General features: G+C 39.7%; 1 protein-coding gene across 6 annotated transcripts in view; it reads right to left on the reverse strand.

Moving 5' to 3' along the window:
• The window catches only part of KANSL1L (KAT8 regulatory NSL complex subunit 1 like), a 150,508-nt gene that overhangs the window by 37,677 nt on the left and 94,358 nt on the right, over window positions 1–18,473 (reverse strand). For all 6 annotated transcript variants that reach the window (XM_004033142.4, XM_019022456.4, XM_063695174.1 and 3 more), the window contains one exon: window positions 16,389–16,593. In XM_004033142.4, coding sequence (XP_004033190.4) covers window positions 16,389–16,593 — 205 coding nt within the window. The remainder of the gene's footprint in view (window positions 1–16,388; window positions 16,594–18,473) is intronic.

Below are 18,473 nucleotides of genomic sequence, written 5' to 3' on the forward strand. Positions count from 1 at the left end.
ACTCCGTCTCAAAAAAAAAAAAAAAAAAAGATCTGGAGCCTAGGCTTCAAGAGGCATGTAACTTCCTCCTTGTCATATTGGAGCACTGTCCTGAGGTGCCATGGAAGGAAGCCATTCTAGCTAATGCAGCATGAGAGGCCACAATGAGAACTGAGTTGCCCCAACCAACAGCCAGCACCACCTGCCAGAAGAGCAAGTGAGTCCCACTTCCGCCAGCACAGCTGGCCCTCCAGCTGAATGTAGCCATATGATGGTAGTCCTATTTTTATGGATGAGGAAAACAAAAAAGTGAGTAATTTGCACAGTAGTGCACACTATTAAGTAGAACAAGGATTACAATCCAGTATGAAACCACTAAAATGTGCTGCTTCCCTACAAAAAATAACTTTTAGACTCTTTAATTTGGTAGCTTCCAAATTTATCTGCAATTATATAAAGCATATTTTCTCACAGGAATATGTTATACATGCTATAAATTTATCTCTCCAGTCAACCTATAGAAGTCCCTGGAGTACAGAATTGTTACAGCAAGGTAAGAAAATCCTCAACTAAGATAATTCCCATTGTCTAAAGCAGATGCTCCAGTAGGTGTGGCATGGAAGAAAGAGTTGGCTTCCCAGCAGCATAAAAATACTACTTAAGTAACTTTTTTTTTTTTTTGAGATAGTGCAATGGCATGATCTCAGCTGACTGCAACCTCCACCTCCCGGGTTCAAGCGATTCTCCTGCCTCAGCCTCCCGAATAGCTGGGATTACAGGCACGTGTCACCACGCCTGGCTAATTTTTTGTATTTTTAGTAGAAATGGGGTTTCACCAAGTTAGCCAGGTTGGTCTCGAATTCCTGATCTCAGGTGATCCACCCACCTCGGCCTCCCAAATTGCTAGGATTACAGGCATGAGCTATCATGCCCAGCTTCCAGTAAGAATTTAAATTTCTATGAGATGATATCTTTATTTTTCTTTAAAATCTTCTATTATTTGTTCAAAAAAGTGGCCTGCATTCACATAAAGTTTACATACCTAATCATTCACATTTTAAAAAGGAAATGAAAACTTTCAAATGAAATTATTATATGTACCTTAATTCGTACCACTGGATTATTTTATTAAACCACTCAGCATTATGATTTGAGAATCTATGAAATAACAATGATGATACAGACTACAAACGCTACTTTTGCAAATCTGCCATAGGAGACAGATAAAAGATCACAGATGAACAAATTAAAATAGGAATAGTTCCGCCTTATTTCATAAAGGTTATAATATTCATTATTAATGTTACTTCAATTTATACATGTTAGGTCACTACAGCTGTTTTCATAAATATGAAATGGCTTGTGGATTACATGCTAAAATTCATAAAAAATGAAAAAATTATCCTGCTCAAAATAGTTTCCCAGCCAACATTCCATAATCTTAATAATGTGACCATTTTGAATTTAATTTACTACTTCTGCAAGACCAGCGTCCTGATATGCAAATAGCATTCTTCAGAGTAACAGTATCATTGGTAAAGAGCTTACCAGAGATTAGCAGGTCAACTAGTGACAAAACAGGCCAGTTATATTTGTATGGAAATAAGAAGAGGAAAAGAAAAGAGCTGGGTAATTTGAAGAATACCATGAGAAAACAGGAAGCATACATAACATCACTAGATACCAGAGGGGTGGGAACCACCATGATGGGGATAATACAAGATAAGTGAGTGTCCTGCAAATAAAGTTTCATTCATTTAAAACTTCTGCCCAGTTCATGTTTCTGATATTTATATCACATTGATTTATTTATTATTGCTCAAGGGCTGCAACTATTAATAGAGAAGAAGTAATCACCACTGCTACTCCCCACCCCCAATATGGAGGAGGGTGATTGGGAGCATGACCAAATAAAACTCTGGGCTTTTCCCTACCTTCAACCAACTATCTCTACTTTTATTAATTTCATATAAAATAACCTCTAATCTAAGTGATTGAATACACTTCTTGACTGATTCTTACTCAAACATTTAGGTTTATTAACTAAAATCTTATAATACAATAAGTAGACTGCCCTAACTCAAAATATAATTATTTTAACTATTAGCTTCCTATATAAACAATTTGTATGTCCAATTACCTACAACCTGCTTCTATAGAAAGTGTATTAGGAATTCTAATCTTGGATGCCAGAGGCCTCTGTTCACCTTTCCCAGTGGGAAAGAGAACTTCCTTTGCCAGGAGTTAATCAGGGTGGCTTCTGTTGTCTAAGGCTGAGACATCAATAGTATAGAGCCTAAGGTTGCACAGAAACTGGGTATAAAGACTATCAAGAAGGAGCTGGAGAAGCATATTATGATCAGATAAACATTTTTAAATTATTAATTGCAAGTGAAATTTTAAAGAATGCTATTAGCTACATTTATATTTTAAGAATTATACTAGAGTATTATTCTGAAAAATATTTTCACATCTAGCTATGCCTACCAGTGTATTTTCTGGATCTAAAGATACATCTATATTCTAGGTAGATAAAGCAACATTATCAAGCACAAAGAAGCATAGATTCTCCAAGCATAAACTAAAGTGTACCAGTAATGAATAAAGTGGCTTAGACAGCAAAAGATGTGATTCTCTTAGAATAAGAAAGCCAAACATTCTTAAACAGCCTTAGAAACTACGTGAAGTTTTAACAATTGTTTATATGGGCTAGTCATAGAAAGAAACAGTCTGAAAAACTCATAAAAGATTCAAATCAGATGTAGAAATCAAGCTTATGAAAGATGTAGTGTTAAGATTCGGCATTAACATTTAAGAGAAAACTACCAAATTTGTATTTATATTCATTTAAATAGTGCTAAATATGTGTATCTTCTCATTCCACTTTGTACTTCAGTTTCTCTAAGTAAAATGGGGTATGAATATCAAATTAAAAATATGTTTAAAGCATTTAGAAGTTGATATGGTTTAGTTGTGTCCCCACCCAAATCTCATCTTGAATTCCCATGTGTTGTGGGAGGGACCGGGAGATGTAATTGAATCATGGGGGTGGGTCTTTCCTGTGCTGTTCTTGTGATAGTGAATAAGTCTCATGAGATCTGATGGTTTTAAAAAGAGAAGATACCCTGTACAAGCTGTCTTCTCTTGTCTGCTACCATGTGAGACGCACCTTTCACCTTGTGCGGTGATTGTGAGGCATCACCAGCCACGTGGAACCGTAGTCTATTAAATCTCTTTTTTCCTCCCAGTCTCGGGTATGTCTTTATCAGCAGTGTGAAAACGGATTAATACAGTAAATTGGTATCAATAGAGTAGAGCGCTGCTTAGAAGATACCCAAAAATGTGGAAGCGACTTTGGAACTGGGAGGTTGGAACAGCTTGGAAGGCTCAGAAAACAGAAAAGTGTGGGAAAGTTTGGAACTCCCTAGAGATTTGTTGGATGGCTTTGACCAAAATACTGATCATGATATGGACAATGAAATCCAGGCTGAGGTAGTCTCAGATGGAGATAAGGAACTTGTTGGGAACTGGAGCAAAGGTGACTCATTATGTTTTAGCAAAGAGACTGGTGGCATTTTGTCCCTGCCCTAGAGATCTGTAGAACTTTGAACTTGAGAGAGATGATTTAGGGTATCTGGTGGAAGAAATTTCTAAGCAGCAAAGTATTCAAGAGGTGACTTGGGTGCTGTTAAAGGTGTTCAGTTTTAAAAGGGAAACAGCATAAAATTTGGAAACGTTGCAGCCTGACAATACAATAGAAAAATCCTATTTTCTGAGGAGAAATTCAAGCTGGCTGCAGAAAGTTGCAGAAGTAATGAGGGGCCAAATGTTAATCTCCAAGACAATGGAGAAAATGTCTCCACTGCGTGTCAGAGGTCTTCATAGCAGCCCCTCCCATCACAGGCCCAGAGGCCTAGGAAGAAAAAGTGATTTTGTGGGCTGGGCCCAGGGTCGCTGTGCTGTGTGCAGCCTAGGAACTTGGTGCCCTGTGTCCCAGCTGCTCCGGTCATGGCTGAAAAGGGTCAATGTAGAGCTCAGGCTGTGGCTTCAGAGGGTGCAAGCCCCAAACCTTGGCAGTTTCCACGTGGTGTTGAGCCTGCAAGTGCATAGAAGTCAAGAGGTTTGGGACCTCTGTCTAGATTTCAGAAGATGTATGGAAGCGCCTGGATGTCCAGGCAGAAATTTGCTGCAGGGGTGGAGTGCTCATGGAGAACCTCTGCTAGGGGAGTGCAGAAGGGAAATGTGGGGTCAGAGCCCCCACAAACAGCCCCTACTGGGGCACCACCTAGTGGAGCTGTGAGAAGAGGGCCATTGTCCTTCAGACTCCAGAATGGTAGATCTGCAGACAGCTTGCACTGTGTGCCCGGAAAAGCTGCAGACACTAGACGCCAGACTGTGAAAGCAGCCAGGAAGGGGGCTATACTCTGCAAAGCCACAGGAGCCCAAGGCCATGGGAGCCCACCTCTTGCATCAGTGTGACCTGGGTGTGAGACATAGAGTCAAAGAGATCATTCTGGAGCTTGAATATTTGACTGCCCTGCTGGATTTTGGACTTGTATGGGGCCTGTAGCCCCCTTTTTTTTTTGGCCAATTTTTCCCATTTGGAATGGCCATATTTACCCAATGACTGTACCCTCATTGTATCTATGAAGTAACCAACCTGCTTTTGATTTTACAGGCTCATAGGCGAAAGGGAATTGCCTTATTTCGAATGAGACTTTGGACTGTGGACTTCTGAGTTAATGCTGAAATGAGTTAAGACTTTGGGGGACTGCTGGGAAGGCATGATTGGTTTTGAAATGTGAGGACATGAGATTTGGGAGGGGTTGGGGTGGAATGATATGGTTTGGCTGTGTCCTCACTCAAATCTCATCTTGAATTCCCACATGTTGTGGGAGGGATCGGTGGGAGGTAAATGAATCACGGGGCCAAGTCTTGCTGTTCTTGTGATAGTGAATAAGTCTCACAAGATCTGATGGTTTTAAAAAGAGGAGTTCCCCTGCACAAGTTCTCTCTCTTTGCCTACTGCCATCTACGTTAAGACATGACTTGCTCCTCCTTGCCTTCCACCATGATTGCAAGGTATCCCCAGCCATGTAGAACTGTAAGTCCATTAAATCCTTTTTCCTGTATAAATTACCCAGTTTCAGATATGTCTTTATTAGCAGCATGAATATGGACTAATACAGAAATTAAAATGATGCCTGACACATAATTGCTTAATAAATATTAGCTATTATTATTTGACATTATCATTAGTGTTGTAAAATGAGCAAAGTCAAGTAAAAATGCATAACAATCTATGCTTTTTATTAATCCTGTCTAGCAAAGGAATCATAACCTCTGCAAATAATTATTCTAAATAATTATTCCTATCAGTTTACCTCTACCTGTTCCATCTTACTGCTCTAGTAGAAAAATTAGGCCAGGGCAGTGGCTCATGCCTGTAATCCTAGCACTTTGGAAGGCTAATGCAGGAGGATCATTTTTTGAGCCCAGGAGTTCAAGACAAGCCTAGGCAACATAGAAAGACCCTGTCTCTACAAAAAATTAAAAATTACCTGGGTGTGGCAGTACATGCTTGTACCAGCTACTTGGGAGGCTGAGGTGGGAGGACTGCTTGAGCCTGGGAGATCGAGGCTGCAGTGAGCTATGATCGTACCACCACACTCCAGGCTGGGTGACACAGTGTGACCTCATCCCTCCCCCACCAAAAAAAAAAAAAAAAAAACAAAACCACAGAAAAAAAAATTAGTGTAACACTTCCTTACAAAAAAGTGGAGTATAGAAGGAGTACATTATGAACTCATAGAGCTAGCTAAGGTTTCTAGGCAGAATGTGCAAAGGGCCAAATGGTTTCATTTAATTGCCTATGATAAAGTATGGATGGTGTAGGATGATCTTAAAAAGAAGCTGTTAGGCCAAGCATGATGGCTTACGTCTGTAATCTCAGCACTTTGGGTAGGTGGATCACCTGAGGTTAGGAGTTCGAGACCAGCATGGCCAACGTGGTGAAACCCCATCTCTACTAAAAATACAAAAATAGCCCTGTGTGGTGGTGGTGCCTGTAATCCTAGCTATTGGGGAGGCTGAGGCAGGAAAATCACTTGACCTCGGAGGCGGAGGTTGCAGTGAGCCGAGATCGCACCACTGTACTCCAGCCTGGATGACAGAGCACGACTCTGTCTCAAAAAAAAAAAAAAAAAAAAAAAAAAAAAAGAATCTGTTACATTTTCAAGCAGAAGTTAGAGAAAACAGAGCCAGTACTTCCCCGTTCAAAAATAAGACTGTTTCTCATTTCCAGCTACTCCACACACCAAAAGGTTCTCACAGTTAGACATGGTATCAGTAAAAGATCAAATCCAGGGAACTGCCAGTAAAACTGTGGCCTCAGTGTCAAGATCTAAGGATGAGACTGTAAGACCCTTCACTAACACCTCAGAAAGGTTTGTCTACCTCTCAATTGAGGTGCCTGGACATGATTCTTTTTTTTTTCTTTTTTTTTTGATACAGAGTTTTGCTCTGCCATCCAGGCTAGAGTGCAGTGGCACGATCTCGGCTCACTGCAACCTCCGCTGCCCAGGTTCAAGGGATTCTCCTGCCTCAGCCTCCCAAGTAGCTGGGATTACAGACGCGCACCACCACGCCTGGCTAATATTTGTATTTTTAGAAGAGTAGGGGGTTCACCATGTTGGCCAGGCTGGTCTCGAACTCCTGACCTCAGGTGATCCACCTGCCTCAGTCTCCCAAAGTGCTGGGATAACAGGCATTTGAGCCACTGCACCTAGCCATGGACATGATTCTTGATGATGAGTTCCAAGACTTCAAGCCTGAGCCTAATGCCATAATGGGTTGAGACATCAGGGGTCTTGGAAGGAAGGTGTTAAATGGTTTTTACATATGAAAGAGGGAACCAGAGGATGGACTGTAGTAGTTTTCAATTACAGCCCCCATGAACCATGACTCCCAGTATTCTTGCCCTTGTATAGTCCCTCCTAAATTAAATCCTACACCGTATCACTTTAATAAATTAAACAGAAAAACACTGTGCTAGTTCTAGGATTAAGTCTTAAGAAGAACTACTAGCTTCTATATTTGCATTTTGGGAGGCACAGAGAGTGAAGGAAGCCCAGCTATTCCAGCCCATCCAAGCATCCAGATGGCTAACCCCAGTCACAATCTTACTACAACTGTAGGAGAGACCTTAGGAAAGGCTGAAGAATAACTACTTAGGTAATCCACAGAATCATGAAAGATAATAGAAAATGGTTTTAAATCACTACGTTTGGGGATAGTCTGTCATGCAACAATAGATGGCCAAAACAACGGGGATAGGCTACTCTGAATGTGCAGCATGGGGCACATGCCCACTTCTATGGCAAAGATATACAGCATAATGAATTTTTACATAGGTATATGCCCTGGTAACCACCACCAAGGGTATGACACATTTCCAACTCAAAAACCTACAGGGTGTCACTTTGTTGCCTAGGGTGGTCTTGAACTCCTGGGCTCAAGTGATCCTCCCCCATCAGCCTTCCCAAAGTGTTGGGATTACAGGCATCGGCCACCACACCAGGCCTGTTCTCACTTCTTTCACTCAACATATTGTCTGGGAGATACATCTTTGTTGTTTTATCAGTAGTCCATCCTTTTTATTGCTGTATAAATACACCACAATTCTGCTGGTGGCATTTAGATTACTTTGTATTTGGGGCTTTAATGAGTAAAGCTGTTATGAGCCCTGTGATGGTTAATTTTATGTGTCAGGTTGACTAGGTGAATGGATGCCCAGAAAGCTGGTAAAACATTATTTCTAGGTGTGTCTGTGAGGGTGTTTTCAAAACAGATTAACATTTGAATCAGTAGACTGAGTAGAGAAGATCACCCTCACCTAATCTGATGATAGCACGAATAAAACAAAAAGGCAGAGGAAGGGCAAATTCCCTTTCTTCTTAAGCTGGGACATTCATCTTCTCTGGCCTTCAGTGAGACATCAGTGCTCCTGGATCTCTGGCCTTTAGACTCCAGGACTTAATACCAGGCATCCTCCTCCCCCTGGTTCTAGGGCTCCAGCCTTGGACTGAATTACACCACTGGATTTCCTAGTTCTCCAGCTGGCAGACAGCATATTATGAAACTTCTTGGTCTCCATAATCAATCATGTGAGCCAATTCCCATAATAAATCTTCTCTTATATATCTATATATATTCTATTGCTCTCTTTCTCCGGAGAGCCTTTGTGTGTATATGTATTGATTATTCCCGGATGAGTTCCTAAGAGTGGAACTGCTGGATTATAAGAATAGATGTGTGTTAGTCTGGGTGCAGTGGTACATGCCTGTAATCCCAGCACTTTGAGAGGCCAAGGTGGGCAGATACTTGAGCTCAGAAGTTTGAGACCAGCCTGGGCAATATGATGAAATGCCATCTCTGCAAAAAATATAAAGGAAAAATTGGCCAGGCATGGGGGCATGTGCCAGTCATCTCAGCTACTCCGGAGGCTGAGGTGGGGGTATTGTTTGAGAGCTTGAGCCCTGGAGGTTGAGGCTGCAGTGAGCTGAGATCACTGTACTGCACTGCACTCCAGCCTGAGTGACAGAGTGAGACACTGTCTCCAAAAAAAAAAAAAAAAAATTGATGTAGTATTAATTGCATTTCCTTGATAAGCAATGATTTTAAATACATTTTCATATGTTTATTGGCCATTTGGATATCCTCTTTTACAAAAGATCTGTTCAAGTCTTATGCATATTTTTATTTTATTTTATTTTTATTTATTTATTTAGAGATGGAGTCTTGCTCTGTTGCCCAGGCTGGAGTGCAGTGGCACAATCTCAGCTCACTGCAACCTCCGCCTCCCAGGTTCAAGCAATTTTCCTGCCTCAGCCTCCCAAGTAGCTGGGATTACAGGCGCCTGCCACCACACCTGGCTAATTTTTGTATTTTTAGTAGAGATGAGGTTTCACCATGTTGGCCAGGCTGGTCTCAAACTCCTGACCTCGTGATCCATCCGCCTCAGACTCCCAAAGTTCTGGGATTACAGGCGTGAGCCACCGCGCCCGGCTGCATATTTTTTATTTAAAAAATTTTTTATTGTGGTAAAATACATATAACAAAAGTTACCACTTTACTATTTTAAAGTATGTAACTGTATTTATGCCTATTTTTAATTAGGTTATCTCTTTTTTCTTGTTTTTTTAGCCATTTAAAAATATATACATATATTCAGGATATAAAATCTTTGTTGAATATATACACACCCACACACACAGAGAATGCAACTCTCTTCAGTCAGTGTGTACTCTATTGTCTTAATGCTGTCTTTGATGAAAATTAGTTCATAATTAACAAAGCCCAAATTAGCAACATTTTCTGATTAGTGATATTTGTATCCTGTTTAAGAAGTCAGCCACCCCGAGGACATGAAGACATTCTCCTGTGTTTTCTTCTAGAAGTTTATTGTTTTCCTGTCACATTTAGGTCTGATTTACCTTCCTTTTTATTGGCGGGTAATAAGTGTTTGCAACTGAGTTGTTCTATCAGTGCATTTCCTGCCTGTAAAATTTTGGGGGTCTGACAACCTTTTTCATTTTGTCTCGTCTTTGCCCCTTTTGGTTTAAGCTGGTAGTGTTGCTTCAGGTATAAAATTCTCAAAATCTTTGTGGGATTCTCACATATGTCAAGGGAATCCATGTCATTAAGACAGGAGTGTTCTCTCAAAATTCTTTCTGGATAACCTTATCTCTATTCCTGGCTTCTGCTTAGATGATTGATTGGATCCATGAGTTACATACCTAACCTTCCCAGCAAAAGTTTGTCTCTGCTCTGGGTAATCCCCAGAGCAAGCTATATCACTTTTTGTAATAGCCTGAGAATTTTCCAAATCATCAAAGCTCTGGTTGCTTTTAACCTAACAGCTCCTTACTCACTTTATCTCTTTCCTCTCATATTCTACTCTAAGAAGCAAGGAGAAACCAGATAACAAATCCTACACTTTACTTGGAAATTTCCTCAGCTAAATATCCAAGTTCATTGCTTAAAAGTTCTATTTTCCACCTCACAGTAGAATATAATTCAGCCAAGTTTTCTGCCACTTTATAACAAGGATAGCCTTCCCTCCAGTTTCTAATAACGTGTCCCCCATTTCCTTCTGAAACTTCACTGAAGGCACCTTTAACATTCATGTTTGTAGCAAATTCTGTTCATGATGATATACATATTCTCTAAGATAACAGCAGCTTTGTCTTTCATTTTCCTCATTTCCTTCTGAGCTCTCACAAAACCTAGGCTTTTCCCTATCATGGACCTTAAAATTCTTCCAGCCTTTGCTCATTACCCAGTTCCAAAGCCACTTCCACCATTAAATATTTGTTACATCAGCACCTTACTTCCTGGCACCAAACTCTGTATAAGTTTCCTAGGACTGCCATAATAAATTACCATAAGGTGAGTGATTTAAAGCAACAGAAATTAATTCTCTCATAGTTGTGAAGGACAAGTCTGAAATTGATGTGTTGGCTGGGCTACACTCCCTCTGATGGCTCTAGGGGATAATCCTTCCTTGACTCATTCAGTTTCTGTGGCTCCTGGCATTCTTTTTTTAAAATTAAATTAAATTTAAATTTTACTTTTTCTGCCAACACCTTGATTTTAACTTATTTATTGCCCCTGACATTCTTTTTTTTTTTGAGACAGAGTCTCACTCTGTCACCCAGGCTGGAGTGCAGTGGTAGGATCTCTGCTCACGGTAACCTCTGCTTTCCGGGTTCAAGCAATTCTCCTGTCTCAGCCTCCCAAGTAGCTGGGATTACAGGCACCTGCCACCACACCCGGCTAACTTTTGTATTTTTAGTAGAGACAGGGTTTCACCATGTTGGTCAGGCTGGTTTGGAACTCCTGACCTCAAATGATCCGCCTTCCTCAGCCTCCCAAAGTGCTGAGATTACAGGCGTGAGCCACTGTGCCTGCTTGGCCCCTGACATTCTTTAACTTGTGGAAGCATAACTCAAATCTCTGCCTTCATCTTCATATAGCCTTCTCTGTGTCTCAAATCTCTTTCTCCGTTCTCTCTTTTTTTTTTTTTTGTTTTTTGTTTTTGAGATGGAGTCTCAATTTGTCACCCAGGCTGGAGTGCAGTGGCGCGATTTCCGCTCACTGCAAGCTCCGCCTCCCGGGTTCATGCCATTCTCCTGCCTCAGCCCCCGAGTAGCTGGGACTACAGGCGCCCGCCACAACGCCCAGCTAATTTTTTGTATTTTTTAGTACAGATGGGGTTTCACCGTGTTAGCCAGGACGGTATAGATCTCCTGACCTCGTGATCCACCCGCCTCGGCCTCCCAAAGTGCTGGGATTACAGGCGTGAGCCACTGCGCCCAGCCCTCTCCTTTCTCTTATAAGGACGCCAATCACTGGATTTAGGACCCATTCTAAATTCAAAATGATCTCATTTCAAGATCCTTAATTGCAACTACAAAGACCTTACTAACAAAAATGTCCACTGTATTAGTTTGCTAGGTGTGTCATAACAAAATGCCACAAATGAGTGGCTAAAATAACAGTTCTGGAGGCTGGAAGTCAAATCAAGATGTCAGCAGGATTGGTTTCTTTTAAGGACTAAGAGGAAGACTCTGCTAGGCCTATCCTCTATCTTCTGGTGTTTGCTCTGTTATATGTATATGTTATATGTATTTTACCACAATAAAAATTTTTTTAAATAAAACATATGTAGCCGGGTGCAGTGGCTCACGCCTGTATCCCAGCACTTTGGGAGGCTGAGGCGGGTGGATCACGAGGTCAGAAGTTTGAGACCAGCCTGGCCAACATGGTGAAACTTCATCTCTACTAAAAATACAAAAATTAGCCGGCTGTGGTGGCGGGCACCTGTAATCCCAGCTACTTGGGAGGCTGAGGCAGGAAAATTGCTTGAACCTGGGAGGCGGAGGTTGCAGTGAGCTGAGATTGTGCCAGTGCATTCCAGCCTGGGCAACAGAGTAACACCAATCTTTGGTGTTCCTTGGCTTGTAGAAGTGTCATTCTGACCTCAACTTTCATGTTTATGTGGCATTCATCCTGTATGCATGCATCTGTGTCTAAATTCCCCTTTTTCATTTTTTTTTTTAATTATTTATTTAGAGACAGAGTCTCACTCTGTCACCCAGGCTGGAGTGCAGTGGCATGATCTCAGCTTGCTGCAACCTCCGCGTCTCAGGTTCAAGCGATTCTCATGCTTCAGCCTCCTAAGTAGCTGGGACTACAGGCACAAACCACGATGCCTGGCTAATTTTTGTATTTTTTAGTAGAGACGGGATTTTGCCATGTTGGCCAGGCTGGTCTCAAACTCCTAACCTCAGGTGATCCACCCCCCTCAGCCTCCCAAAGTGTTGGGATTACAGGCATGAGCTGCCATGCCCGACCAAAGTTACCCCTTTTTATAAGGACATCAGTCATATTGGATTAGGGCCCACCCTGATTACTTCATCTTAACTAATTGCATCTTTAATGACCCAATTTCCAAATTAGGTCATATTCTAAGGTGCTAGCTGTTAGAACTTCAATATAAGAGTTCTTAGGGACACAGTTCAACCCATAACAGTTACATTCCTAGGAACCAGGAGTTAGGACATAGACATATCTTTCAGGGTGGTGGGGGGGGGGGGGGAGGCACAATTCTGCCCACTACAGCGTTTGTTTTTGCTTTTCAATATTTTAAATATTTCACTCCCCTCTCTTTTTGGTTGCACATGGCTGGTACCATTCCAGAAGGGAAGTTTATTTATTATATACAATGGATGCCTTAGCCATTTTACCCTTAATATTTCAATGTGTATTTCATAGACTAAGGATATTTTCTTACATAACTGCAAAAACAATAATATTCAGGGAATTCAACATTAATAAAATATTTTGTCTAATCTACCATCAATAGTCTAGTTTCCTCAATTGTCCCAATAATTTTTTTCCCTTGAAAAGAATTCTGCTCTAGATGATATATTCATTTAGTTGTCATGTATCTTTTTAGTGTCTCTTTCAATCTAAAACAAGTCCTTAGCCTTTCTTGGCTTTCATGACATTGACATTTTTAAAAGAATACTGGCCAGTTGTTTTTTAATACTGTATGTCTGATTTTGGCTTTGTCTGATATTTACTCATGATTAAATTCAGGTTATACATTTCTAGTCAGAATACTACACAGTGTTATCCTCCCTCACAGGTGACAGTAGTTTTGATCACTCAGGCAAAGTATTGTTTGTTTCTGTATATATAGTTACTATATGCCCCCTGGCAACTGGCAGGAGGCACTTTAAGACAGCAGTCCCCAACTTTTTTGGCAACAGGGACCAGTTTCATGTAAAGCAATTTTTCCACAGACAGGAGATTGGGGGTGTAGGAGATGGGGAGATGGTTTCAGGATGAAACTGTTCCACTTCAAATCATCAGGCTTTAGATTCTCATAACGAGCACACAACCTACATACCTCAGATGCACAGTTCACGATAGGGTTTGAGTTCCCGTGAGTTCCCGCCACTGATCTGACAGGAGGCAGAGCTCAGGCGGTAATGCTCGCTCAGCTGCTGCTCACCTCCTGCTGTGTGACCTATTTCTAACATGCCATGGACCAGTACTGGTCTGTGACCAGGGGACTGGGGACCCCTGCTTTAAGATCATGCAAATCTTGTTCCTCATCAAACCTCTCCTCAATCCTGACCCCAGATTTATACCCATTAATGATTCTTGTCCAATCAATCTTTACTATGATGATTGCAAAATGATTCTTTAATTTGACTGTTTATTCCACATTTATTAATCAGCATCCTAGCATATGGAAAAGTTTTCCTTTTCACCAATTTATCTATCATCAGTATGGACTCATGAGTTCCTATTTTTTCAATGGTTCAATATTGTCCTTATTTATTTTGATGCCAAATAGTCCTAGATTTGGCCAGTAGGGGCCTCTTCAAGCTAGCTTCTGTGTTCTTTCAACATGTCTTTATCATTTTTTTAAACACTTCCTTGCTTTTTGTTAACATTACGATGTTCCAGGATAATCATACCTTTTCTTCCCCAGCCCTGGAGACCAGCCATTTCTCCAGAAATCCCCGATTCCTTTTAGTAGGAAATGGTATTAGAAAACAAAATATGAGTTCCAGACATACTGATTACTTATCAGGATAAGTCTGAGTCTACATCTGTGCTGTCCAATTTGGTAGCCATTACCCATGTGTGGCTACTTAAATTAAAATAAAAACAAAATAAATTAAATATTCAGGATGGGCACAGTAGCTCACACCTGTAATCCCAGCACTTTGGGAGGCTAAGGCAGGAGGATCACTTGAGCCCAGGAGTTCAAGACCAGCTTGGGCAACATAGCGAGATGTCTAAAAAAAAAAATGGAAAAAAAAAAAAACTCAGTTCCTCAATTACCTAAGCCATGTTTCATGTGCTCAATAGCTACATGTGTCTAGGAGCTACCATATTGGACAGTATAGATTTATAGAGCATTTGAATCATTACAGAAAGTTCCATGGTTCTCAAGACTTTCCATAAAGAAAAAAAAGAAAGTTCTATGGGATATGGAATATCACTATTCTAGACCACTGCAGTAGGCAAATCTAGGAAACACACAAACACACACACACACACACACACACACACACACACACACAGAGTTCCAATTCTCTATTGCCTTTTAAATATTTTCCTATGTTCCACTTCGTTAATTTTTTAACACATTAAACAATTATTTATTGAGCACATTCTATCAGACAGGTACTCTTCAAGGCCCTGCAGATCTGTAAATAAAAAGATACAGCCCCTATTCTCTGAAAACATAACATACTTTTTTCCGAAAAGTCAGAAAAGAAATGATTATAAAATAGTATAATAAATTCCAGCTCAGCAAGGTTAAAACAGGGTGCTATAACAATATATATACCATTCTGGGCATGTCAAGGAAGGCTTCCTGAGAGAAACGACATTTAAATTAAGTTTAGAAAGGTAAATAATTATTGGGCTGACAATATGGGAGATAAGCTGAGGGTAACAGAATTTGCTATTCTCCATCACTTTTTTCATCTTTGTTCCAATTATTCACTTAAAATCCTTTCTTTCTCTTCACCATAACCTTCAAAACTCTGCTTGTCTTTCAAAACCCATCTTTTCTATATATTTCCTAATACCTCTAACCTTACAAACCCTGAAATATACTGTCTTTACTGACTTCCGGCCCACAAAAGGTTTGGTTTATTTTTGTTGCTATAAATGTTTATAAAAAGAACATGGGCTTTGGAATCAGATTTACTGCCTCAGCCTCCCTAGTGGATGGGATTACAGGCACCGCCACCAGGCTGGGCAAATTTTTGTATTTTTCACGCTGAGCTAATTTTTGTATTTTTAGTAGAGACGGGGTTTCGCCATGTTGGCCAGTCCAGTCTCGAACTCTTGACCTCAAGTGATCCCTCTGCCTTGGCCTCCCAAAGTACTGGGATTACAGGCATAAGCCACCGCACCGGGCAGGAAAAGTCTTTCAATGAAAGCTAATTTGTCAGAATCCACATTCCTATTTATAACTGGACCCTGATAAAAGAGCTTAAAATTGTTTCCTAATAAAACAAAGCATCTTTATTTTAATAAACATATTTAAATAGATAACGTAATGATAATCAGAAACAATATTAAATAGTAGTATCAATAATTTCTTTCCTTTGATATATTAAGAAATCTAACGTTAATTGTCAGGGGGAAGCATATCCAGCAAGAACTAGAGATAACTTATTTTGCTTTTCATCACAGCTGGTTTAGAAGTACACTAAAGGAAGTATACCCATTATTTTGTTCACACATGAAAAATACGTTTTACAAAATGAATGTTTCTAATGAAGTATACTTAATTTGTAAAAATTGTAAGCATGAGCATCTAAAACTGTATTGCTTATGTTCTAGAAGAAGGAAAAGGAGCACTCAACAAGATTAATAAATATCAAACCTAAAAAGGAAAGCAACGTTACTTCTTCCAAAATAACTGACAGCTGTGCAGATTTTCTTCTTCTGAGCAAATATTTATGAGACAAATATGTAGTACATTTGTGTTTACCCTCTTTGACAGTAGATTTTAAAAATCATCTTGACATTTCATTTTCTCTCAAATTAGTTTAGGCATAATAGATCTTTAAAAAAACTGGGGATGTGAGAAGTTTCAGAGCACACTGCTTGCAATGTTTAAAAAATTACTAAAGCCCACTTTAGTATTATTAATATCTACTATATCATTTTTAAACTATATTTGTAAGTTTTCTACATGTAATTATTCAAAATAAGTGTTATTCTAAATAACAATCTACATCTTCTCATACTTGAAATATGCTGATGGTGAATCTTTGATCATGTTTTCTTCCCAAAGGCAGCCTTACCTGTGGAGTCCAATAAAAAGTAGGGCTCAATCTGTAGAGTTTTCGTTTGTGGAAACTCTGAAGTGGCCTTGTTCGGGCTGATGTACTCATGAAAGTCAAGGATGAAGATTTCAATCTTGTCCTGTCTTTTCTCTTTTTCTTACTGTGCTTCTGGTTAAGTAACCAGCTACTGGAGGAAGACAGCTCATCTAAATTCTCTGATGCACTGAAATGCCATGAAATAATTAGGGGGTGGGAAGGGAATAAAACAAAACAAAACAAACAAAAAAGACAAAGAAAACTAAATGTAAATTGCCTTGATCTATTATGACAGAAAAGTATTAATTTTAACCAATTTTGTGGTAACAATTGGTAAAATATTTTGTATTAACGGGAAATTACATATTCAAGTTGTGAAAACCATCTTTACATCTATTTTCTCCTGCAAAACAAATATACCATAAGTTAGAAAATGCTCATGAGTTTACTAGTGTAATGTAATTGCTCATTGTAAAACAATAATTCATGTCAATTACAGTATTTTAACTATTTACACAAAATTCTTTTTGTGTATGATGAAAATACATAGATTACAGGTTTTTAAAAGAACTAAAGTCATCACTCCATTATTAGTTTCTGGGTTTTTTTTTTTTTTTTTTTTTGAGATGGAGTCTCACTCAGCCGCCCAGGCTGGAGTGCAGTGGTGCGATCTCGGTTCACTGCAACCATCGTCTCCTGGTTTCAAGTGATTCTCCTGTCTTAGCTGCCCAAGTATCTAAGATTATAGGCACCTGCCATCATGCCTGCTACCTGCTAGTTTTCATATTTTAGTAGAGATGGGGTTTCACCATGTTGGCCAGGCTGGTCTTGAACTCCTGACCTCAGGTGATCTGCCCATCTTGGCCTCCCAAAGTGCTGGGATTACAGGCATGAGCCACTGCACCTGGCTATTAGTTGCTCTCATATAAGCACTACATATTAATAACATTTCAGTGAATTTTGAAACAGAGCTGTAACCCTACTACATTTTAGGATTTTTTTTAGATTTCCAATGTTACAGAAACAACAACTATAAAATAATGAAATAGATCACCTAAGCTACACATGAAAAGAGCATAATTTTATATTTATTCTTTATATTATTTTTTAAAAATTATATTGAAATATTTCAAATATTTTACAATATCAGAACATCAGGAGGATGATAACCCTCGATGCCACATAAATTTAACTTCATTTATACTATCATATTATATATACAATAATTAAGCTTTTCAGGCCCTACAAGTTACCAATTTTAACCTTAGTTATGTAGACAAAAGCTAGTCAATTTAGTATTCTAATATTAACAAATGAATCTGCTATTATGTGATACTGCTGTTCAATATATAAGTTCTAAATATGCTATTTGGTTCAAGTAGAATTGGTGTTTACCAGTAAATATAAAATATGGTTTTTCTATAGCAGTATTGTTTTTGAATCATATTTATGGCTACTATAAAATATTATATTAGCTTGTGGATAAAGTAAATAATTCAAGAATGCTTACATAGTAATAAGAAACCAGAAATAAAGGTGTCTGAATGGCTTGTGTTGGTAAAACTAAATAGAATAATTAAATATGGCATTTGGTGACTATCATACATTCAACAAATACATAATTGATTATGCACTACTGGCCAGACCAATATAGAAAAAAGGAGTTGATGACAACTACCTCACCTTTAAAATATTAAGTCTCCAGAGAGCTCTAGCAAGAATGCTTTAAGTCTCGGTAAATAAAAGGTTCTTTTTTTTTTTTTTTTTTTTTTTTTGAGATGGAGTCTCGCTCTGTCACCCAGCCTGGAGTGCAGTGGCGCGATCTCCGCTCACTGCAAGCTCCGCCTCCCGGGTTCACGCCATTCTCCTGCCTCAGCCTCCCGAGTAGCTGGGACTACAGGCACCCGCCACCACGCCCGGCTAATTTTTTTTTGTATTTTTAGTAGAGATGGGGTTTCACCATGTTAGCCAGGATGGTCTCGATCTCCTGACCTCGTGATCCGCCCGCCTCGGCCTCCCAAAGTGCTGGGATTACAGGCGTGAGCCACCGCGCCCAGCCAAAGGTTC

This window comes from Gorilla gorilla, chromosome 11 (genome assembly GCF_029281585.2).
Source record: "Gorilla gorilla gorilla isolate KB3781 chromosome 11, NHGRI_mGorGor1-v2.1_pri, whole genome shotgun sequence".
NCBI lineage: Eukaryota > Metazoa > Chordata > Mammalia > Primates > Hominidae > Gorilla > Gorilla gorilla.